The following is a 25203-nucleotide window of genomic DNA, read 5'->3' as shown; positions in this document are numbered from 1 at the left end:
GTAGAAATCTAAGTATGGGTGTGCTGGATTCCAAAATGGAGGAGAAAGAATGCTGGAATAGAGCTGGAATTTTGTTTTTTTAATTATGCATGCCATGGAATAGCTTTATTTGATCAATTTAGAGGCAGATACAACTTGAAAGGCAATCTGACCTCCTTTTCTTTGCAACTCCAGGATCAGTGCTGTAGATAATAATCAATTTAAAAATCAACTATATCATTCATGTTCAGCTATTCTGGGTATACACAATGACCTTCTAGCTCTCAGCTTTCTTCTCTTGAGTACAGCCAATTCATTTTACTTTGAGTCCAGAGGGTGGGGCATGGAGTCAGTATCAATTCTCCCCTAATTGGTGTACATTATCTCTTATTATTTCTGGTTGTTTTTTTTCTTAATAATTATTACTGATACTTTAAAATCACCATAGATAATTGAGAGTTGGTTGTACTTGTTTTGACTTTACTAAACCTATTTACTGTGTTTTGAGCTGTGGTTTGTTTTTTTTAACAGATTTTGTTTAATATTGTAATTAACCAAATTATTTATCTTATAAGTTAGATTACATGAACTTTCATTTTCCTTCTGCTGAAAATTATCCTCTTCCTCTTTAATTCATTCTATCTTGAGTAGCATCTTGACTCACAAGCTGAATGGGAATCTAACAGAATTTCGTGAATCCTTTTCCTTCCCTACTTTCCCAGAAAAAGTTTGGTTGTAGCATTTTGTAGCTCTTTTAATTAAGTAGATTCTAGGGATTCTTTTGGTCCAGAAATTTGTTTTCATCTTAATAAATTGTGTTGATTTTAATACACAAGATTAATCTTGCCCATCTAAGTTTGAAATGCCAAATATTTCCTAGCTTGTCATTCATATTTATTTGCTCAAATAACACAGCCAGTGACCACTTATGATAAAGTTAGTCTCCTAAGCAACACGTTTTTCCTAAATTTCTCCTAGTTTAATATTAACATTGGAAGTGCAGCATTCTAGAAAGAGATCTCTCTAAATAGATTACTGTTACAGTTCCATTCTGTGCTCACTCATTGTAAATCACTAAACAGTCTAGAGCTAATATATGTGAATTACTCAGAGACCAACTTACTGTCTACCCATTACAGTTTCAATATTTTTTATACATTTAAATAATATTCTTTGTTATTAGGTATGACTGCAAAGAAATGAAGGTCTGAATTCTGTCCTACACATACACATCAAGGAATAGCCCACAAATTTGGATCCATACTTAAACAAATACAATCTTCTAGTTGAAAAATTATGTACTTCTATTATTATTATCATCATTATCTTTTAAACATTTTTGATCTTTGGTGTTAGGATGACTTTTGAGTTAGGTAGAAGTCACACCAAAAAAGTGTGCTATGGCCAAACCTCATTTTAATAGTAATAGTCAACACTTAATCAGTGGTAACTGTGAGACACAGCTAAACACTTCATATTAGTTCTTATTTAATCCTTATATACGTTATGCTTATTTGTATTCCATTTTATTCTAGCCCTGAAATTAATTCACCTCATTATCTGCTTCCTTATTAGTCTTGGACTCAGATAACTTTTGTTGTTTCCCAAAATCAAAATTTGAAGAGTTTGGTCAAATTAATAGCTTTGCAGAACCTTAGAAAAGGAAAATTACTTATAATTATGAGAAAATTGCTTATAATGGTGAAATGTCATTTATATGTGTGCAAGAGAAACTAACATGGGGAGAGAAACTAGTAAGTGACTGTACATGTTGCTGACACCTAATAGTGGCCAGCCTCATCTTTTGATGTTCATAAAGATCAACCGTGTTTTGACCTGGGAAGAAGAAATGTTTTATGAGATTTAGCAGTTGTAACATTTTGGAAGGTGTTTTCCCTTTCTGAAATAGCATTAAACATCATCCTTAGCTTCATTTTTCTTAAGAAAAAATTTACTTATGACACCTATAGATTCATCTTAAGAAAACTATGAACACTGATGCTTGGAGATGTAAGCTCAGCAACTCTGATAAAGACTTTTAAGAAGAAAAAAAAAAAGACTTTTAAGGCCTATAGTCAGATCCCAGCAAGCTTTTCCCATCTACTTGCATTATGTACTCCAAAAGTTTATTTCTCGAAGGTTCCGCCTCTCTTCAAGCCTTTGTATACTATTCATCTACTCGATCACTCTTATTTACCACCACAGCCTGTGTTGAAATTAGCTACCTCCTACATGATCCCGTATATAACACTCTGTACTCACCCTGTCATAACAACTTGTCTCTCTGTATTGATATTCCTTTGTTTATCTCATAAGACTATAAGCAGCTTGAGGCCAGGAAGTCTTTTTTTTTTTTTTCAGTCTGATACCTTTCATAGGAAGGCACTAAAATATTGACTGATTGAATTAATAGCTAATTCATCATTATTTCAGTGTGAAAAATCTCACTGAGGATAATTGATTCTCAGACAAGTCAATTCCAGTTAAGGCTGAAATTCTCTTTTTCTTCCCCAGTGTTGGTTAGCTTCTTGGCACCACTGACTAGCTTCTATATCATTAGTGTTCTCTTTAAAATATATATAAAACATTCTTTAAGCATACTAGCTTTGAACCCCTTAGTGTTCCCCCTTAGTATTTCCAAGCTTTTGTTTGTTTTGTTTTAACTAATCTAGGTGAATATAAGTTTTGTGTAGGACTTCTTAATAGTAATCTGAAGTCCTTCAAAATCTTCACTCAAGCCAACAAAACCAACTGTGCTAATCGGTCAACATAATCTTGTAAGAAATATCAAAAGATACCTTAGATATAATAAAGAGGTCACTTTGTAAGAAACTGACCTTGGACCCCTTCCTCCAAATTCCAAACTGAATTGACTCCTGTCTCTCAGATTGTAGATTGCTTTAGGCTTAAAGAGCTAACCGAGTTGACCTGTTGGCCAGTTATTCCTTGTTGGGATTGTCATGTGTGTTGTCATAACTCATGTTTAATGGTTTTAAAATTAGGTGATTTGAAGATATTTATTAGCTGTAGTAAAGAACTAATATGGATGGAGTGTTTGTTTTTTGGCAAGATTTGAATTCTTTACCTGTATGAAATTTTGCCGTGGTTTGATGGTGATGTAAGTCTTATTTAATAACCTGTATATCCAGGACTGTGCATATTATTTTAAAATGTTAAAAATTATTTTTAGCTTCCTACATGCCAGGCATGCCAAGTGGGATTTCTGCATACCCATCCGGGTACCCTCCCAATCCCAGGTAATGAAAAAATATCTTTTGAATAATTGTTTTAGAAATTCTGTTAGATCTAGAATAAAATAATGGGTGATAACTAGGGCATTAAAGTAAATTTGGTTGCAGTTTAATGGAAGGTAAAACTCAGTTTATTGGTGAAATTTTATGGTATGTACATAGTTGAACAGGAGTTTTTTTTCCATTCTAAGGAAATGCAGCTCTATTCTATTTACAGACGGGAAAGGGGTGGGAAATGACGATGATCTTGATTAGTTTTGGACCTTGAAATCCTTGCTTCTTTCCTTTTGAGAACGCTGTATATCTGTTGTAAATAGCTGAAGGATTAATGGAATACTAATTATGATGACTTCAGCCATGGAGAAAAATATTTTAATATCCTTTTTAAAAAACTGACCTTTTCTGTAAACTATTGGGAATGAATTAATAATTCATATGATGGGGTCACTCTTGTCCCCATGATATTTACTTATTCAGTTCATAGACTACTGTTTATTCAGTTTATTGCCAACCTTTATTATCCATATGATGATAATAGTATAGAAGTAAACTAATAGTAAAATCAGTCTATGAATAATACATGTGAGAAAAATCAGTAAAATAATTATTAACTCATGTTTTAAATGTGTCCCTGTTTCAGTGGCAATCTAGGAGTAGGTTCCACTCCTTGGGGTTAACTTAGAATCCAAGGTAGTCTTGGGACTAGCTTAGAATGCAAGACAGGCCTGTACTTGGTGCCTAGAAGAAATTTACAGCTACTAGAAATTAATAAGAATTACCAAAATGTTAACCCTCAATTCTTCTCAGCTTCAAAAAACCCTCACAAATAAATGCAGCCAAATTTCCTCAACACCTGCCATAAATAAACATATGTATGTACATATATAATATGCCAGCTCTTATAAGTTAAATTTAGCAAGCATATTTATTTGGGGGCCTTTCTTAGTTTCAGGGACTAGCTTAATAAGGTAGTAAATACTCTTTTACCTTTAGATGAGTAAGCAGAGACTAGATAAACATCCATCAGAGACAAGAGAGACAGATTCCTATGGCTGTTATATACAGTAACCGGTTACCAGTTTCGGATTTCTTAAGGCTGGAATTCTGTCTGAAGCCTTTATAATCAACAGTTGCTAGTAAGCTAGAATGAACTTCACGTATATAGGGAATGATTATTAAAAACACAATAAGGAAATGTACTTCTGAACAATAAAGCCACTTCAAAAAAGACTCGTAGATAAAAATGAAGGCTGAAAATATTGACAGAAATGTGAATCATATTCACTTAATCTTACATAACCTTCACAGTGTCTTTTGTAAGGTTATTTGTAAGAAGTTGCTTTTTGAGGCAGCTCTTTTTCAAAGATTTAATGGGGTTGTGTGTGTGTGTGATGTAACTTTTAATCTCATGACATGCTGATGAGTTAAGGGTAACTTTATTCAAATTGCTATCTATATCTTTTGGCATATGAAAGGTCTTGGCAAAAGAGCTTGAGAACCTCTTTCCCTTCTCCCTTTATCCTAAAGGAGAGTTAATAAGTCAGTGACTCAAGAATTTGTATTTTTAAAACAGTGAATATGAGAATATTTATTCTTGTTATAGAAAGTTGGACTAGATAACCTCTAAGGTCTCTTTCAAATTTTAAGATCTTTTGATAGTTTTATTTAGTGCCTGCAGCATGTATACAAGGGAATTAAAAAGTATGTCAAGAATAGTTGTTTCAGTTTTGGTATATATACTAGCAAGCATGTATTATTAGAAAGAGTTCCTGATATCAGAAAAGGCAGAAAATGGTAACTACTGTGATAAACTGAGCTTTAAAGGAGAGGTCACATCTGATTTGGAGGTGGGAGCTCAGAGGTGGCTTCATAAATGAAGGAACTGATTTATGAGGATGACCTTAAGAAAAGAAAGCATTTAGGGATGGAGGGAGCAGCAAACAGTAATAGCGTTTTACAGCTGAGGAAACATATTAGTCATCAAGTTCAGCAACTCATTTATGTAGTCACAGGTATGATAAAAACCAAAAAAAAAAAAAAAAAACCCAGCAAAGAATAAGGAAATACTCTAATATATCAGGAAAATACAGGATTATGAGTAGGAGAATTGAAAAGAATAAAGGTGCAACTTTCATGGGATATGCGTGCTATATGCTAGGAAATCAGAATGGAAAAGTTCTCACAAAATATCTGTTGCTTTCAGTTCTGATATTGTTGGATTGCCTTTAGAAAACTCAAGTTGCTTTCTGCTACTGTGACGGTGGCCCTCAAATAACCAGGGCCAAGGGACTTCCCTGGCAGTTCAGTGGTTAAGACTCTATGCTTCTACTGTAAGGGGCATAGTTGATTGGGGAACTAAGATCCTGCATGCTGTGGGCCAAGAAAAAGCAAACAAAAACCACGGCCATGCAAGAGTATTTCATTAAATCCAATGTCATTAATGAATTTCTGTAGAACTTCGCTTGAATAGATGACTGTAGCTCTAAAACTGGAAAGTCATTAACTGGTAAAACAACAGAATATCCAGCTTAGCTTCCTGGGGTTCTTTGGGCCATCACAGTATTTAATGTTTTCTGTTCTTTTCTTTAGTGGTTACACAGGCTGTCCTTACCCACCTGGTGGTCAGTATCCTGCCACAACAAGTTCCCAGTACCCTTCCCAGCCTCCTGTGACCACTGTTGGTAAGTACCCTTCAAAACTGTGTTTCTGCTCAGAAGGAAATTCAGTCTCCTGTTGTGAAAAGTGCATTTCACTTTTCTTTTTTATTGAGTAAGTTTGACATGTAACGTTGTGTAAGTTTAAGGAGTACAGTGTGTTATTTTGGTAGATTTATATATTATAATGTGATTGCATTATAGCAATATTAATTACATAATTGTTGTACACTGTTATATTCTATATTCATTATAAAGTGAAGTAAAGTGAAGTCGCTCAGTCGTGTCCGACTCTTTGCGACCCCATGGACTGTAGCCTTCCAGGATCCTCTGTCCATGGGATTTTCCGGGCAATATACTGGAGTGGATTGCTATTTCCTTCTCCAGGGGATCTTCCCAACCCAGGGATTGAACCTGGGTCTCTCGCACTGTAGACAGACACTTTACCATCTGAGCCACCAGGGAAGTCCATTATACTGTGCATTAGATCACTGTGGTTTACTGCTGCTGCTTTTGCTGGTTAATCACTAAGTCATGTCTGACTCTCTTGTGACCCCTTGGACTGAAGCCCACCAGGCTCCTCTGTCCACGGGGTTTCCCAGACAGGAATACTGGAGTGGGTTACCATTTCCCTAGGGCATCTTCCCAACCCAGGGATTGAATCCACATCTCCTGCATTGTCAGGTGGATTCTTTACCACTGAGCCACCAGGGAAACCCTGTGGTTTATTACTTGTTACAGATTTGTACCCTTAAATGCCATCAGTTTTATCACCCTCCTCCCATTCACTTTTACATGTGAATTGTTAGAGTACTCTTTCTTTTTAGAGCTAAAACTCTAGAAAGAGTTCTATCAGTGTCCTATACTCTAAATCTTGAAGTGATTTATCCCTTCTAAGGCTCTAAATTAGCCTTCTACCAGAGCATAGAAATAAATTTGATTGATTCTTAATCACTTTTTCCTGTGTTTTTATTGGTGAACCTTGTATGTGTTGAACTATCAACAGATTCTTAGGTTTTCCAGCCTGGTTATATGTAAAGGTAGATGTGCATTTTTAGGAGAAGAAAGCACCATTGGGAAATATGAGTGGGTCAGGTAAGACCTATTATTTCTGACCAGTATTTCTTGCTTTTTTATGTTGCTTATTAGTAGAGTTACCTGAAATGTAATTTTCTTCAACTGGAAAAATGAAAGTGATACAGGAACTTCTGCAGACTCCCACCACCCTTCCTGACTATCTGCCACCACCTGTACCACTGTATTTGCTTTTTCCCTACTCTTAAAGAGAATGGGTCTTTTCCCATTCTATTGTTTTCCTCTTTCTTTGCATTGTTCATTTAAGAAGGTCTTTGCATCTCTTCTTGCTATTCTTGAGAACTCTGCATTCAGTTGTAAATATTTTTCCCTTTCTCCCTTGCCTTTCACTTCTCTTCTTTCCTCAGCTATTTGTAAAGCCTCCTCAGACAATCACTTTGCCTTCTTGCTTTTCTTTTTCTTTGGGATGATTTTGGTCACTGTCTCCTGTACAACAATGTTATGAATCTCCTTCCATTGTTTTTCAGGCACTCTCTCTGCCAGCTCTCTTTGGCATCAGTGGTTGGGGCATAGACTTGGATTACTGTCCAACATTAAACCATTAATGTTAAATGGTTGCCTTGGAAACAAACCAAGATCATTTTGTTGTTTTTGAGATTGCACCTAAGTACTGCATTTTGGACTCTTCCATTGATCACGAGGGCTACTCCATTTCTTCTAAGGGATTCCTTCCTGTGGTAGTAGATATAATGGTCATCTGAATTAAATTTGCCAGTTCTCATCCATTTTAGTTCACTGATTGCTAAGATGTTGATGTTAACTCTTGCCATCTCCTGCTTGACCACCTCCTATTTACCTTGATTCATGGACCTAACATTCCAGGTTCCTATGCAGTATTGTTCTTTACAGCTTTGGACTTTACTTTCACCACCAGACACATCCACAACTGAGCGTTGTTTCCGCTTTGGCCCATTTGCTTCGTTCTTCCATGGAGCTAATAATTGCCCTCTTCTCTATCCCAGATATATTGGACACCTTCCAGCCTGGGGGGCTCATCTTCTGGTGTCATATCTGTTTTGTCTTTTCATACTGTTTATGGGGTTTTCGTGTCGAGAATGCTTCCTCCATTGGACCATGATTTGTCAGAGAACTCTTTACTGTGACGCATCTGTCTTAGGTGGCCCTGCACAGCACGGCTCATAGCTTCAATGAGTTATACAGGCCCCTTTGCCATGACAAGGGTGTGATCCTTGAAGGTATCACCTCCATGATGCCTATTTAATACTCTGATTTTGGCATCATCCTTGATTTTTCATCAGGAACCTGTTATTTTCAAAATATATCGAGAATCTGATCATATCCAGTGCTGATCCAAGGCACCATTCTCTCATCTGATTTACCTCAGAAGCCTTCTTCTGTCCTTAGCCCCTACATCTGTTTTTAGCATAACAGCTAGAATGAGCCTATTAAAAGATAAATAAATTATATCACTTCTCTACTTAAAACTTTCCAAGGTTTTGCTGTTTCACTCAGAATTCATTCCACATTTCTAAGGCTTGGAAGGCCCTTTATGATCCTGCTTTCCTCCCCATTACTTCTGACTTCATCTCCTACTCATCTCCTACTCTTTCATTTTAGGATTTGTCCACTGCCTATTTCCTTTGCAAGGAGTAGTCAGGCCTACCCTGACCAATCTATTCTCACCACAACCCTGCACACGTATACAAACATGTGGAACATCTAGAAAGTTCATACAGGTTTTTCTGTAAAATGGGAAAATCCAAATGACCTTTTTGGCCAACCCAATAGACTCTTGTGAAGTTTACTTTTCTATTACATTTTCTGATAGACTGTAACCATCCTGATATCTGTTGTAAATATCCCTCCCTCCCAGCAAAAGTATTCTCTTCAGTTGTTTTTGTCATTGATGCATTCTAATTATTGAGATTCTAGTGGCATTGGTTTTGTTTTTTTTAAATATTCTCATCCGTCTGTCTCATCCTTCTGTAATCAGGTCTTTTTTTTTTTTAACAGTGTAATTTTATTTCTCTATTTTTGACTGTGCTGGGTCTTCATTACTGTGTGCAGGCTTTGACTAGTTGTGAGCGGGGGCTGCTCTTCGTTGTGGCCACTGGCTTCTCACTGCGGTGGCTTCTTGTGGAATACAGGCTTGAGCGCACAGGCTGCAGTGGTTGTGGCACGTGGGCTCAGAAGTTGAGCTCGCAGGCTCTAGAGCACAGGTGCAGTAGTTGTGATGCACTGGCTTAGTTGCTCTGCAGCATGTGGACTCTTCCTGCACCAGGGATCAAACCTGTATCTTTTGCATTGGCAGGCAGATCCCTTTAGCACCAGGGAAGTCCTACAGTATATATTTAAGTGCTTGGGTTAGAAACCTGATGATGGGAGGTCTTTACTCCAATAAGCAAAACATGCTAATTCCTGTTAAGTTCTCCATTTTGGCTCAGGCATGATCAATAAATTAATAGTGCTGTTTGATAACCCTGTATTTCTCATTGAGATGATGCTATCTGATTTGTAGAGAACCTAAGTTTCCAAAGATCTTTTATGTTAACCTATTTCAATGCAATAGGTATGAAGCATTTTATAGCTTAGAATAAATGACATCCATGTAACAAGAAATAGGAATATGGGGAAAATGGTATATTTTGGATCAAATCTAATGTTTGTTTTTAAAACAAATTATCAAAGCAATGTTTTATTGTATTTCTAAGAGTACTTTCTTAGAAACTCTAGAAACACATTATCATTATATGATTATCTAGAATATCCTTTAATGTATGTTGCTTTTCTACCCTTTGTTGCTTGTCTACTTGATTTTTTTTTCATCATATTTTAGGAGTACATTGTGAAAAACACTCTTGAACTTCAAAATTGTCATAAAGGAAAGCAGAAACATAAATGTGTCATTTAAATATTAGAGTTGACAAGTAGTCAGTATTTTCTCAGTCTGCCAGTGGTCATCAGGGTTTGCGCTATTATTTTTGTACTATTTAGGCATGAGAAAGAATTAATGTGTTTATTTATCCTTTGTGGAACTTGACAGTTTAAAGATTTGCTCTTATGGTATAAAACAAAGACTTGTTTCAAGGCATCATTAATTAACTCGTACCTTATTATTAGTGTGGATGCTTGTACAATATTGAACAATATTGAAGTAAAAGAACCACTTAAAATGAATTGATAGAGATTACTTTTTTTTTTAATGCAACCAACACTTTTATCTGCTTTTTTTTTTTTTTTGGTGACATTTATTCCCAGACTGTAAGTTTTTGTTTCTTCCGTTTCTTCTGGGATATCTTTTTCTTCCATGCAACCTCCTTTTCTGGTTTTGGAACAGTCTGTTCTTTTTCACTTAGGATCGTCTCAGTGTGGCAGGGAGAGCTCAGGTACCGCTTGATCCCACTGCGAGCTCTGTAAGTCCTGCCCCGCATTTTAGGGGCTTTGTTCACCTGGATGTGCTCAGTGAGCAGAGAATCTACATCTAAGCCCTTCAGTTCAGCTTTTTACTCTCTGCACTTTTGAGCATGTGCAGTAAAAATCCAGCACTCTTTCTGGGCCGTCAATCCTGCATCCAGCCCCAGTGTTTGGCCTGTGCGCACCTACCGACTCCACTGTTGGGATGACAGAATGGCACACGTCGCTTCTGTAGAGTGACACCCTTCAGATACTTGGTGGCTTTTTGGATATGCGTACCCTTAATGGCCTGGGCAGTTTCACAAGTGTTCTTAAAGTGAACATGAAGATTTGAACTTCTTCGTTTGCTGGATTTTGTGGGGGTTTCTGGGTCAAGTGAACAGCACATCATTTTTAGTGAATAGCACATCACCTTAGTTAGGCTGCTTACTGGAAGAGCGAGATGACATTCTGTATAGCAATCTCTTGAAATAATGCAGAAGACTGAGGATTGATGCAGATCTTGGGACTTAAAACAGCTCTTTCTGACTCCATTCCATGTAGATTTTGAACACCACTTAAAAGAAAATAAGGGAATTTGTTCTGTCATCTCATTTTATATTTTTGTTACCTCTCAGACAGCTTCTGGCCTAACCTGACCTTTAAAACTGCATCCATGAGATTGATGGTCACTGAGGGCATTGGCTCGGAGAAGGAAGTGGCACCCCACTCTAGTACTCTTGCCTCACTCCCATGGATGGAGGAGCCTGGTAGGCTGCAGTCCATGGGGTCGCTGAGGGTCAGACACGACTAAGCGACTTCATTTTAACTTTTCACTTTCATGCATTGGAGAAGGAAATGACAACCCAGTCCAGTGTTCTTGCCTGGAGAATCCCAGGGACAGGGGAGCCTGGTGGGCTGCTGCTGCTGCTAAGTCGCTTCAGTCGTGTCCGACTCTATGTGACCCCATAGACGGCAGCCCACCAGGCTCCCCCATCCCTGGGATTCTCCAGGCAAGAACACTGGAGTGGGTTGCCATTTCCTTCTCGAGATGGGCTACCATCTATGGGGTCTCATAGAGTCGAACACGACTGAAGCAACTTAGCAGCAGCAGCAGAGGGCGTTGACTAAGCAGTGACAGCAGCTGTTGAATAATGAAAAGCCTTTTGATGGTGCTTTTCTATCAGGTCTGATATTTTAATACATTTATATTATTTAATGAGGGAAAATTTATGATCTGTAACTTAAATTCTTCCTTGAAGTTCTTGTAAGATCAGGTTTATTTTTTGGATGTCATCTTTGCACTTGACTATCAAAAACATTTTCTACTGGAAGATCAGTGGGAAAAGATGAGGAATTTGGATGGTTTTCCTGAGATTTTCTGCCCAGTATTTATTAACAAAGCATCAGAAGGAAGGTGAACTTTCCTTGATATCTAAAACTGAAAATTTTTAATTTCTGTTTTTTCAGATTCAAGTATATATTTCTTAAGACTCAAACATTTTTGTTAGGACTGGGCATATAACTTTTACCAAGTTGGCATTGCCAAGACTATAAGAAAACTTGAACTCTGATCTTAAAGGCTTAAAACTACTTGACCATCACCAAATTATAAAGAATAAGTTTAGGAGACAGCATTAGTATTTGTTTGTTCTAATAGCAGATCCCAGAAAAATGCAGAAACAGGTATGAATATGTGGTCATTTGTATGTTTTCAGGGCTGAAAAACAGGCACCTTGAAAAGCTTTGGTCCCCAGCAGGGCATTCCCATGGAGAAGGCCAAACTGTTGGGTAGCAAAGAGTGGCGTGATGTGGGACCAGTCACTTCCATCTTGATTCACGTGTAGCACTCTCTCTCTGTCAGACTCCAGTGTGCTGGTGGTGCACCCAGGTGGCAGTCTAGGAGTGATGAAGTTGTTGGATATTATAGTCCAAGTTAAGAAAGATTTAAGATGTATCAAGCGAATGTTCAAGAATGTTACTGAAGTGTGGTCCCATGTGGTACCCAGAAAAGTGTGGTGCTGCTCAGTGACACCTCCGCATGTTTTGAATATACATATGAAGAAAGTCCGTCGACATACCGGCTCCTTTATGAAGGTCATTAGAGGATGTACTGTCAGTACATCAAACACACGCATACATACACGTACCACCTTTTCTTTATCTATTCATCTGTTTTTTCAGTTGAAGTGAAATGAAAGTTGCTCAATTGTGTCCAGCTGTTTGCGACCCTGTGGACTGTATAGTCCATGGAATTCTCCAGACCAGAATACTGTAGTGGGTAGCCTTTCCCTTCTCCAGGGGATCTTCCCAACCCAGGGATCGAACCCAGGTCTCCTGCACTGCAGGCGGATTCTTTACCAGCTGAGCCACAAGGGAAGCCCTTGTTTTTTTCTTTTTTTTTTTAGTTATTTGTTTATTAATGTGGTCATTTAGTGTATAATTACTGAGTGCTTGCTACGTACCAGAAGTAAGAACCCCACTGGGAACAACACAAAGTAACTTACTGCCTTCATGGAGTTTGCATTCCAGTGAGGGAAGACAGGAAACAAACTTACAGCAAATAGGCAGTGTGCCAGGTGGAGACACATGCTATCTAGAAACATTCAAATTGAAGAGGGGCACAGGAAGACCTGGAGGGGGAGGACTGCCTCCTCTTCTCACCTCCTTTGCATCCACCTTGCTTACACCACTGGCCTCCTGCAGCCCCCTGAGCAGCAAACACACTGGTTTGCTGTTTCAGCCCCATCTGTGCTCTGCTTGCTTGTATGGTGATCTGGAGATCTATTCACTGCTGTTACCTCTGCTTGAAGAGTTCTATCCAAGCCTGGAAAAAGGCTTCTACATCTTATACTTTGAGGTGGGAGTATGCTTCTGGTTCAAGGAACAGTAGTGAGGCCAGTGGTGTGAGTTAAGGGTGTGTGGGGAGATGGGGTCAGAGAGGAAACAGACCTGGCTCAGCTAAGTCCTTGTGGGTCAGGGCGAGGCCTGTGGCTTTTCCTCTGTGTGAGCTGGGGAGCCACGGGCAGGCTTTGAGCAGAGGAGTGATCTGATCTGATTGATGTTCCAACAGATACCTCTGTGCAAGACCCTGGAAGGGAATGGTGGCCTCCTTGAAGAGGCCATTAAAGGAATCCAGGTCTGAGATGGTGGCCTGGACCTGTGTGAGGACAGAGGAGGTGGTCACATGTGCTGAAGAGGGGTATCCATTGTCTGTTGATGGATGCTGAGGTTGCTTCCATATCTTGACTGTTGTAAATGATGCTACAATACATGGGGGTGCATATATCTTTTTGAATCATTGTTTTTGTTTTCTTCGGAAAAATACCCAGCAGTGGAATTGCTGTGTAACGTGGTGGTTTTAGTTTTAATTTCTTTGAGGAACCTCCATACTGTTTTCTGAGGTGGATGCACCAGTTTGCGATTATGCGGGTCCCCTTTCCTCCGCATCCTCACCAGCACCCGTTCTCCTTTTGGTAGCAGCCATTCTGACTCTGGCTTTGATTGCAGCGCCCTGATGGTCAGTGGTGTTGAGCTTGTCACAGCATCTGGGTGTCCTCGGCCCGTTTTTCACCAGGTCGTCTTTTTTGATCCTCAGTTGCATGAGTTCTTTGTATATTTTGGATCTTAACCCCTTATCAGATATATCATTTGCAGGCATCTTCTTCCATTCAGTAGGGTACCTTTTCATTTTGTTGATAGTTCTTGCTGATCAAAAGCTTTTTTTAGTTTGATGTAGTCCCATTTGTTGTTTTTTTTATTGCTTGGGTTTTTTTTTGGGGGGGGGGTGGTGCTTTTTTTTTTTGTTTAGGTTCCCTTACCTGAGGAAGCATATCCAAAAAAATGTGAAGACCAGTGTCAAACACAGTATACTGCCTATGTTTTCTTTTCTTTTTTTAAGTTTCTTTCTTACAGTTAGTTGTATTTAGATATAATTGACATATAGTACTGTATAAGTTTAAAATGTACAGCATAATGATTTGACTTACATACATCATGAAGTGATTACCACAATAAGTTTAATGAACATCTGTCATCTCCTATAGATACAAAAGGAAAAAAATACTTTAAGGAAAAAAATACTAAAAAAATAAGAACTCTTTAGGATTTACTCTTAACAGCTTTCCCATATGGCAGTGTTAGTTACATTGATCATGCTGTGTGTTTCACCCCTAGTATTGCCTGTGTTTTCTTCTAGGAGTCTTGTTTCAGGACTTACAAACATTTAAGTTTAATTCATTTTGAGTTTATTTTTGTATATAGTGTGAGAAAGTAGTTCAGTTTGATTCTTTTACACAAAGCTGTCCAGTGTTTCCGAAACCACTTACTGAAGAGGCTGTCTTTTTCCCGTTCTGTATTCTTGCCTCCTTTGTCAGAGATCAATTGACCATGTGAGTGTGGATTTATTTCTGGGCTGTCTGTTGTGTCCCATTAATCTGTCTGTTTTTATCCCAGCACCATAGTGTTTAGATTACTGAAAAGCTTTGTAGTATAGTTTGAAATCATGGAGCACGATACCTCTGGTTTTGTTCTTATTATAGAATTTTTTAATTGTGCTCTTTCACAAAATAATCTTCAGGAATGACTGATTCTGACCCATTTTTTTAAGGATGGAATCTGTCCCTCAGATTAATTGGCCTTTGTGCTTAAACCTTGCTAGTAGCATCTTTCATTATTATGATAGTAGCAGCATTTCTTTTTAAATAGTTACTACTTTGGTATCCTATTTTAATAAGGTCTGTTGAACTGTTATGTAAATTAATTTAAATCTTTTTTTCTGCTGTGTGTTTATTTTCAAGAAGTGTTAACCTGCTTATGTTTTCCTTTTTTCTCATTGGTTGTGGTTATGGAAACTTCAGAGTATTGCTCTACTAGTATTTAAAAGATTTTTAAAAAATTAAGGTCCCCTGATTTTTTTGGGAGAAAGTTCCATGACCTGCCCAGAGCCTGGCCAGTAGTATCAGAAGCTTACTTGTTCATAGACTATAAATAAAAATCCCTTTGTACACAGCTTAATGAATTTGCTTGATTTGTGTTTAGTAGCATAAATCAGAATGACTTTGCTCATATAGTCGTTTGAAATGTTTCTGTTTTAGAGCGACCTGTTTTTTTGTTTTTATTATAAAAGGAACTAATATGAGCTTGATCCGGTGATCCCCAGGGTCCGCTTGACCTAGTTTCTGAGTAGTTGGTCATTAAGCTTCTGTTTCAGATTGCTTAGGCTCTGTAATTTGCTCTGTAGCACAAATGTCATTATTACTGAAGTTGATTATGTGAGTCTTGAGCAGGTAACATCAGAAGTAAAAATGCTGGGGGAGGCAAATGACTCACTTTTGCTGGTTAGATGTGAGGTCAGAAAAGTTACTATTTTGTATTTTTCTTTGGAGTTACTATGGATTCTTTCTCTAATGAATTTCTTTTTGAGTTGTAGGAAGTAGTGATCATCAGTAAGTATTGTTATGAGATAAATAAAACTGATGATCTTTAAATGTTTAAAAAATGGTTCTAAATCAGAAAGTGCACTTTACTGGCCCAAATTATTGATTGAATTATCAGATTCACTGAGTAGAGTACTGGTTTCCTAACACTAGAAAAATTATCTCACTTCTTAAGGATTAAGGTTAGTGATTGAATCCTATCTGACATTTAAATGAAGTTTTGTTTAGGATTGTTTCTCAAAATCTCTGTTACCTTTTCAATTGCTGCTAATCTGGAGTTGTAGAAGGGCACTTCTGAAATCTGATTCTGCATGAGTAAAAGGTCAATGTGTAGGGACTTGAGGTTTGGCAGTTTGCCACAAACTCTTATTAATCCAAGGCTCATTATAACAAATTAAAATTTCTCTTAAGACATTTGAGAAGAAAAAAAGATTTTTTGAAGTGATCAGGAAGAAGAAAAGAATTTTCTACCAAACTTTTTTCTTACTTGTTTATATAAACAATCTGTTTTTTAATGTATGTATTATTTTTCATTTTTAATAGGATAATCGCTCTACATTGTGCTGGTTTCTGCTATACCTCATGTATCAGTCATCTCTGTATATACATATCCCCTCCCTCTAGAGCCTCCCTCCCACCCCCCATAAACAATCTCTTTAAGTGTCATGGTTCATTTAATTTTGAACTTTAATCTGGGCTTTTCTCTTGGCGTTCACATTTCATAACTTAATTACAATTCATTTCTTCTATTTAGAAAGTAGATAGATGTTAAAATGTTCAGATATACTGAACATGTCTATGTGTGATAAGGCAGAGGACTAGGTCTAGACTTGGCATTTCTAGGCTCCTCCGGTGAACTGTGACCTTTGTTGAAAGCCAAGTGACTGCTGCCTCAGCTTCCTTCCCGTTTTGAATGATAGTGGCTTTAGCTGGAAACTTATTTGGAAGGACTTACTTGGTCCTGTATGGTAGCATTTCATTTGCCTTAATATATTTTATAAGAGAAACAATATAAATTCCAGGACTTAAATTTTTTTAATTGGATTTGAAAATTTAGCATCAGTATAACTTGATCCATTTTAAGTAATAATTTTAGCAAAGTTTGTTGATGTGTTTGTACGTAAAACATCCAAACTAGTTATAAGAAGACCCTCAAGTTTGTACTAGTTCAGATCATCTCTGCACAGATGAATGGGACACTTTGATGGCATGTGATTGACCACACGTTTGAATGCCTAACCATATTCATATCATTTGGGTTCCTAATCACTGGGAATAGTTTTGTTGTATCTCACAGGAATCATAGTAACATTTCAGATGGGCGTAATAAGAAAGTTCTTTCAGAAAAAAGTTTTAAAATTCCTATTGTTAATGCATCTATCATAAAATGAGGGCTTAGTGAAATACCATCTATAGTCATTATTTTGTAAATCACCTTGTGAGCACAAAATGCTAAGCTGTTGTACCCTTTTTTGCTGTCACTTAGGACTTAAATAAATTAGTGCAATGTGAAAAACTAGAGATTTTGATTTGGCATAAATTCTGTCCAAATAAAGTGTTTCTTTTTTAAGTCTTTCTTAAAAATTGAAGTATGGTTGGTTTATAAGGTTAGTTGCTACTGTACAGCTGAATGACTGTTACACATGTGTATACACACGTTGCTTTCCGTTTTCTTTTCCACTGTGCTCTGTCACAGGACATTGAATATACTCCCCTGTGCTGTACAGTAGGACCTCCCCGGTTTGTCTGCTGACCCCACACTCTGGCCGTCTCTCTCCCACTGCCTCCTTGGCAGCCCCCAGCCTGCTCTCTGTGTCACTGCTTGTGTCTCATGGATAGGTTCATCTGTGCCACGTGTTAGATATAAGTGCTACCATGTGGTGTTTGTCTTTCTCTTTCTGACTTCCCTTCATGTGAATCTCTCATTGTGTCCATGTTGCTGCAGATGGCATTATTTAGTTGTTTTGTGGCTGAGTGGTATTGTTGTATATATATACCGTATCCTCTTTATCCACTCATCTTGATGGGCGTTTAGGTTGTCTCCATGCCTTGACTGTTGTGAGTGTGCTGCTGTGAGCATTGGGGTACATGTCTTTTTTTAACTACAATTTTTTCCAGGCATACGCCCAGGAGTGGAATTGCTGGATCATATGGTAATTCTAGTTTTAGTTTTCTGAGGAACCTCCAAGCTGTTTTCCACAGTGGCTACACCAACTTACACTCCCACCAACCGTGTAGGAGGTTTCCATTTTCTGCACACCCTCTCTAGCATTTGTAATTAGTAGACTTTTTAATGTGACTGGTGTGGGGTGACACCTCATTGTAGTTTTTTCATTTTTCTATAATAATAAGCGATGTTGAGCATCTTTTCATGTGCCTATTGACCATCTGTATTCTTCTTTGGAGAAATGTCTACTTAGGTCTTCTGCCCATCTTTCAGTGGATTGTTTTTTTGTTGTCAAGGTGGATGCGCTGTTTGTATATTTTGGAAATTTAAGCCCATGTCGCATGCATCATTTGCAAATATTTTCTCTCATTCTGTGGGTTGTCTTTCCATTTGGTTTATGATTTCCTTTGCTGTGCAAAAGCTTGTAAGTTTGATTAGGTCCCATTTGCTTATTTTCATTTTTATTTCTATTGTCTTGGGAGATTGACATCAATTTATGTCAAAAATGTTTTGTCTAAAACAGCTAAATCTTTAAGTCATACTGAGAGGAAAACAGGTTGTCTTCCTGAGAAAGGGAAGTGAGTGCTTTTGAATAGTGAGGAGTCAGGCACGTAATTAAAGGATTAGGATTCTTGTTCCAAAGCAGAATGGGAGAAGAGAGTGGAAGACTCCCATCTGGTAGTTTCAGTCTTTGAACATGTTCTGAGGACTTTTGTTTTTGTTTTTTCTTTATGAGAAGATGGTTAAAGAGGGCTTAGGGCTTTAGGAAAGAATCCAAAGGATCAGGTTTTGGTTTAGGTTCCTGCAGACAAGGCCTTTGGAAGATGGCTGGCGATCTGACACAACGAGAGAGAGGCCGTCATGGCAGGCAGCCTGTGCTCAGGACCAAGAGATGGGCAGGGGGTTAGGGCTGGGGGGAGATGCTCATGGGGAACAGGAGTGGGAGAAGCAAGAGGCCAAAGCTACGAGGAGGAATGAGTGGAGATATGAATTGGTGAATTCGGGGAGGTCGCTAAGAGTCATCCGGTGTCTGTACAAGACAATGTGAATAGAGAGGTGGTCACTGAGGAAGATTTTGGGAAAACTTGAGGGGAATGAGCCCAGAGATGATACAGTAACTGGTAAATTGATGAGAACGCTTTGGAAAAGTCAGGTATTAAGAGGTCAGGGATGTGAAAAATAAGACCTCAAGTTACCCTCTGGCTTTACACCTCTGAATTCCAAAGCACACATCTGAAAGTTAATAGTTTTGCTTCTCAGAAATGTGAAATAATAAGCTGACATACTTTTGTAAAATTGGAAGTAAATTCTGAAAAGCATATATGGATTTATGTCATAATAATCAAAAGTATTAATTGCCTCTTTGTAAATGCTGGAGTATGGGTGCTGTTTGGGCGCTTCTTAGCGGGATGTTCCTGAGAGGAAAGAGGGAGACTTAGCAGGAGAGTCTGACGGTGGGCTCTTCTTTTTACCACATACATGCAGCGTCCTTAGCACAGATGGACAGAGGACACTCCTCAGGGAAACCTTGCCATGGGAGGTGCTGTTTGTGCTCATTTTCACTTGCAAGAAGAATAGAATCCAAGTGACAAAAAACAGTTCTTCTGTGGTAGAAACAAAAAAGGGAGGGAAACAGAACCGTAGACTTAGACTCTGTTTTTGAAACCAGTGACATCTGAGGACGCCAAGGTCTCCCAGTGTCATTTACAAAAGCCTGGAAAAGCATTCAGGGTATCCTGGTTACGGGCCAGCTTCTGGGAGAAGATAGCGTTACTTATCAAAAACTAAAAAGTGGAGTGACCAGATCAGCATATGAAATAGCAAGAGCTGTGATTAGATGGAGCAGTGGGGAGCGCAGGTGGTGCTGGCTGCGCTGTAGTTTGAACAGTGCAGTTTCCTTTTAGAAACTGTGCGCTTTGCATGGGACCAGGAATGGGCCTGTGATGGATGAGAACATGAGTGCTGAGAATCTGGGTACATTTTTACAAACCGACTTAAAAGGTCCCCACCCCCACCCCACTCCCCAGTAAGTAGAACTCAGCATCAAGGTGATAAAAATTTTCAGCTCAGAGTGGAAGTGATAGTGTTAGCCTGTAATCATTCTTTATTCATTGTAAGCAGTAAAGGTAAGTATAATTCCCCACATGGTATTCTGTCATCAAACATAACTGAAAATCAAAATACCGTGTCTCATTTGCTGATTTATGACCCTAGCTGAAGAACACTGGTAGTCATAAAAAGTATCTATGCTTATATTAAAGGGAGGAACCTTTTCAAGAAAATATCTGAGGGGTAAGTTTTATATAAGACACTGATTAGGAAGGTAAAGAGTAAAGAATCTGAGAACAGAAGTTTATCAGCTGAATTTTTTGGATGGCGTTCTCTTTTGCACATCTGTTCTTTCCTGTTCTTTTGGTAACGGAATAAACATCTTACAGAAGGGAAGCCGTATTAACCTCTACATTGGTTTAAGGAAACTGCCCATTCTCAATCTTAATGGCCTCTAGAGTGGGTGGTGCCTTTTTCTTTCAGCTTAGCAGTAAAGCCTGAGAATGGACTTGACCTGAATCAGATGTTTTTCCTTGGTATAATTTGTTGTTCCATTTGTTGGAGATTTAGGGATCTTTGTAATCTATAGAGATAACTGTAGAGGCTCTCAATGAGCCTCTGCCTCATTGAGAAAATAGCTAATTGTTTGGGCTGTAAGCAAAGAAAGTGGGTAAATATGGATAAACAGTAATCTCAAATTGCAGTACTGGAGAAGACTCTTGGGAGTCCCTTGGACTGCAGGGAGATCAAACCAGTCAGTCCTACAGGAGATCAACCCTGAATATTCATTGGAAGGACTGATGCTGAATCTCCAATACTTTAGCCACCTTTTGTGAAGAACCAACTCATTGGCAAAGACCCTGATGCTGGGAAAGATTGAGGCAAAAGGAGAAGTGGGCAGTGGTGGATAAGACGGTTAGCATCACCATCTCAGTGGACATGAGTTGAGCAAACTCCGGGAGATAGTGGAGGACAGAGGAGCCTGCATGCTGCAGTCCCATGGGATTGCAAAGAGCTGGACATGACTTAGTGACTGAACAAGAAGTAACCTCTCATGGGGAGAGTATTTCTGAATCAGCTCCTGTTTTAATGTTATGTTTAATGATATGGCATACAGCATTTTCTTTCCTCACACTTTGAAAGTGTAGACCCGTATTTTGTCCTGTTTGTGATGATTCCCGTGAAAGGAATAGAGAGAGACTGGGAAGTAAGCAAGCGTTTTGCCTTTTCCTCCTGCAGGTCCCAGTAGGGATGGCACAATCAGTGAGGACACTATCCGAGCCTCTCTCATCTCAGCAGTCAGCGACAAACTGAGATGGCGGATGAAGGAGGAAATGGATCGTGCCCAGGCAGAACTCAACGCCTTGAAACGAACAGAGGAAGACCTGAAAAAAGGTCACCAGAAACTCGAAGAGATGGTTAACCGTTTAGATCAAGAAGTAGTAAGTAACTCATTGCATAACTGCACTATTTTAATTGTAGCTATGGCAAAGTTTTCTGTATGTACTGTGGACCCTGAGTACTGTGGGTATTAGAGTTCAAACGATTGTACATACTCTTTAAGCACTTGAACATAGCTCCTATACAGCTTGTTAAAAAACGGAGCCTATGATTGAAATATAGTCTTTGACTGGGAAGTGGATGTATTTAGAGGATTTTTCGCTTGCACCTTCATACTGTGGGATAATGTTTTGACCCATAGGAGGACTGTTGATGTTACCAGATAGTTAACCAGAAATGAGAATTTGAGAGAGTTCTAAGCCATGATAAAGATCTGCAGTCTCAGGGTGCAGACTTAAGGATCAGTTCTTTTTTGTTTGCCAACATTGTTTGAACTCGATGTAAAGTATCTTTGGTATGCAGCCTTCAGCTCTTCAGCTTTCTCAGGTTTCTATCAGGCTGCTGTGCCCTGAGGAGTCGGTATAAGTCCGTCCTGTGACTTCTTTAGTTTAAAGATGTAGAGGCACTAGCTTAATTTGAGTACCAGCTTCACCCTTCACTTTCATTCTTGTGAGGGAGAATCGTTCCAGTAAGTGTGCATTTTTGATGAAAGGATAGAGTTTATTGAGTGTTTGAGGGCTTTGGAGAAAGTGATTTGTATGTACATGTTAGTCTAATAAATGGTTCTAGTGTGTAAAATGAGCTGCTCGATGGTCAGCTATTTTCAAACACTGAGGAAAGTGGCACCAGTACAATTCAGAGCCCGCAGCCACCACCTGCTATATCTTGGGACTAAAATTAAGGTGTTTGTGGAGTTCTGTGCATTGAATTGTCTGTGTAGACTGGGGAAAGTTGTTCCTCTGAGGCAGATGTCCCCTTGTTTTGAAAGAAGGGCCTCTTTTATGATTTTAATGTAAGAAACCTCCTGCTGGAACATGTCTTGTGTGAAGGTTTAGTTTGCAGTATTTATCACTGGTAAGTAACAGGCTTATCACTGCCACCAAAAGTGCTCAGCTTAGCATCTCCTGTTAGCACTTAGCTTATTAGAGCACACCTTTTCCTCTAACTTTGAAATGTGTTATATTTGAAACGTGAATCTCATCCATGAGTTGTTTAAGCATTGTTTTATTAGCAATTCTGCTTCTGTGCAGTTGGGTTATAGATGTCTGACAAACGGATAATTACAATTAGTGGAAAATCATCATGCTTGGACTATTCTGTTTTCAGGCGGAGGTTGATAAAAACATAGAACTTTTGAGAAAGAAGGATGAAGAACTCAGTTCTGCTCTGGAGAAAATGGAAAATCAGTCTGAAAACAATGATATTGATGAAGTTATCATTCCCACAGCCCCACTATACAAACAGATCCTAAATCTGTATGCAGAGGAAAATGCTATTGAAGACACTATTTTTTACCTGGGAGAAGCCTTGAGGCGGGGAGTGATAGACCTAGATGTCTTCCTAAAGGTATGTCTTCTTCACTCTGCTCTCCAGAGTTTTGGAACGTTTTAGAACCACTGTTGCTGAAAACCACAAATCAAGAGGGTTTGTCTGTAGGGGATGAGTTAAAATTCTTTTTCTTTCCAAAAGTGAGCAGGTGGGGTAAATGGCTATGAGCAGGGTCTTCCCACCTACAGAGAGGACTGAGGATAATCTGAGTATGGGAGGAAAAGTGGGCTTAGTGGCTGCAGTTCCTACCCCAAGGCGGCATCAAGCTGAATGTAATTCTTCTTACTACTGCACCCGGGTGGAGCAGCAGGCACAGTCAGATTTCCATTCTTTCAGGTCACACCATCTAAATTAAGATCATTGACTGCCCCATCCTTGTTGCTTTTTTTTTTCCCTCTGTTAATTTTCTTAGACTTGCATACTTTTATACCTGTTTCCCCTTGTAGAGTATTGGGCTTGCCCTGCTAGCAATAGGGGCTTCTAAATGATTATTCCAGGCTTAATGCTACTGTACAGATGTGGAAGATTGTAAGCCAAGTCTGGCTACTGTTCTCTGTTAGGTCATGAGGAGCATGGCTTTAGGGATAACAGCCACCCTTTGGATATTCAGTACAGCTGCTTCTGATGCTTCAGTGTGCCTGCAAGGCTGGTCAGGTTGCTTGCTGACCCTGCCTATCTCACTGTGAGTGTATGGCCAAACCACTCTTGGACCTGGTAGAAGCATATGAATAGCTGGGACCCAAGAGAGGGCTCTCTTTCTGTACGCTGTCCTCTGCTTGGGTGGCATAACTTAGGCCAAGATAAACATGGAGAGGTGAGAAAAGGATGCTGTTTGCTAGGCACTGGACCAAAGGTGGCCTTGTGCTGCTCATCCCTGCCCTTCCCCTTTTTTAGCTAAGTAGTGACAAACAGTTCTAAAAGTTTTTTAACTTCTGTTAGGATCACAGTACAAGTTTCCCAGGCGTCTTGGTTGTCTCAAGATGTAGCTTGAACTGAGCCAGATCCTGCATGGGGGTGCTTTCCCTGTGACACATTGTATGGTCTCAGAAGACTACTTTCCTGAATACAGGTGTGTTAGTTGCTCAGTTGTGTCCAACTCTTTGCGACCTCATTGGCTGTAGCCCATCAGGCTCTTCTGTCCATGGAATTCTCCAGGCAAGGGTATTGGAGTGGGTAGCCATTCTCTTCTCCAGGAGATCTTCCTGTCCCAGGGATTGAACGCGTTTCTCCTGCATTGCAGGCAGATTCTTTACCATCTGAGTCGCCAGGAAAGCCTCCGCAGGTTCCTTAACACAGCCTGCCAGCATCAATCCAGTGAGTTAACAGCCACATAAAATGTAGTATTGGGCTCCAGAGGACCGTTGAGGAGTTTAGGGTTCCTAACTCCCATCTAGGTTACAAACTGTCTGCTAGTTTATGCCTGGACCTGGATAAGGGCTAGTCTAAACTGTTCAACTTCTTCCCCTTCACAGCATGTACGTCTTCTGTCCCGTAAACAGTTCCAGCTGAGGGCACTAATGCAGAAAGCAAGAAAGACTGCCGGTCTCAGTGACCTCTACTGACTTCTCTGATACCAGATGGGAGACTGAACTCTTCTAAAGTATTCTTTTCTTCTCTTCCTTTCTCTTATATCAGTAGGTGCCCAAAATAAGTTATTGCAGTTTATCATTCAAGTGTAAAATATTTTGAATCAATAATATATTTTCTGTTTTCTTTTGGTAAAGACTGGCTTTTATTAATGCACTTTCTATCCTCTGTAAACTCTTTTTGTGCTGAATGTTGGGACTGACTATGCTAAATAAAATTTGTTGCATAATTTTTCTCTTCTTTACTCAACAGAATATATGAAACAAAACATGTGAAACCTTAGTAAAGCTCAGCTTCTAATTTAGCAAAGTATATCCATCATGAGTTGAAATCTAGAATTATTCTCTAGCATATAAAGTGGATTCTACTCAATATGGGATATAATACATAGAAATCCAAATGTTCAAATGTTTGGATTTGAATGACTTTTTCTGTGAAAGGTCCTCATATCCTCCTGCCAATTCTGTGTAGTTTTTTTCCCTTTCCAGACCTGACAGAACAATAACTGTTTTCATCATGAAAGTAGCAGAGTGGCCAGTGCCAAGCTACACATCTGAGAGTTTATGTTAACTCAGCAGGATGACCTGGCCACAATTGAGGAGGAAGGTACAGTGTACACTGCCTGTCTGCACTTACTGTCGTTTACAGCCCGTCTCCCTGGTGAGTGACTCTGGGTAAGACTGTGGTCACCCACCTAGCGACCCATATGTCCCATAGAGCTAACCCAGCAGAACAGAGTG

The 25203-nt window shown here is 39.0% G+C and overlaps 1 protein-coding gene across 1 annotated transcript in view; it reads left to right on the top strand.

The window, feature by feature from the left end:
* TSG101 (tumor susceptibility 101) overlaps window positions 1-24647 on the top strand; it is a 42856-nt gene extending 18209 nt beyond the window's left edge. Inside the window, exons 6-10 of the mRNA XM_068978429.1 lie at window positions 3170-3236; window positions 5820-5911; window positions 21227-21429; window positions 22655-22894; window positions 24349-24647. Coding sequence (XP_068834530.1) covers window positions 3170-3236; window positions 5820-5911; window positions 21227-21429; window positions 22655-22894; window positions 24349-24438 — 692 coding nt within the window. The 3' untranslated portion in view covers window positions 24439-24647. The remainder of the gene's footprint in view (window positions 1-3169; window positions 3237-5819; window positions 5912-21226; window positions 21430-22654; window positions 22895-24348) is intronic.
* Window positions 24648-25203: the final 556 nt, after the last annotated feature.

The sequence above is a fragment of the Capricornis sumatraensis genome, chromosome 8 (assembly GCF_032405125.1).
Source record: "Capricornis sumatraensis isolate serow.1 chromosome 8, serow.2, whole genome shotgun sequence".
Lineage (NCBI taxonomy): Eukaryota > Metazoa > Chordata > Mammalia > Artiodactyla > Bovidae > Capricornis > Capricornis sumatraensis.
The sequence above is the reverse complement of the archived record's forward strand: the minus strand, read 5'-3'. Positions and strand labels throughout refer to the sequence as shown.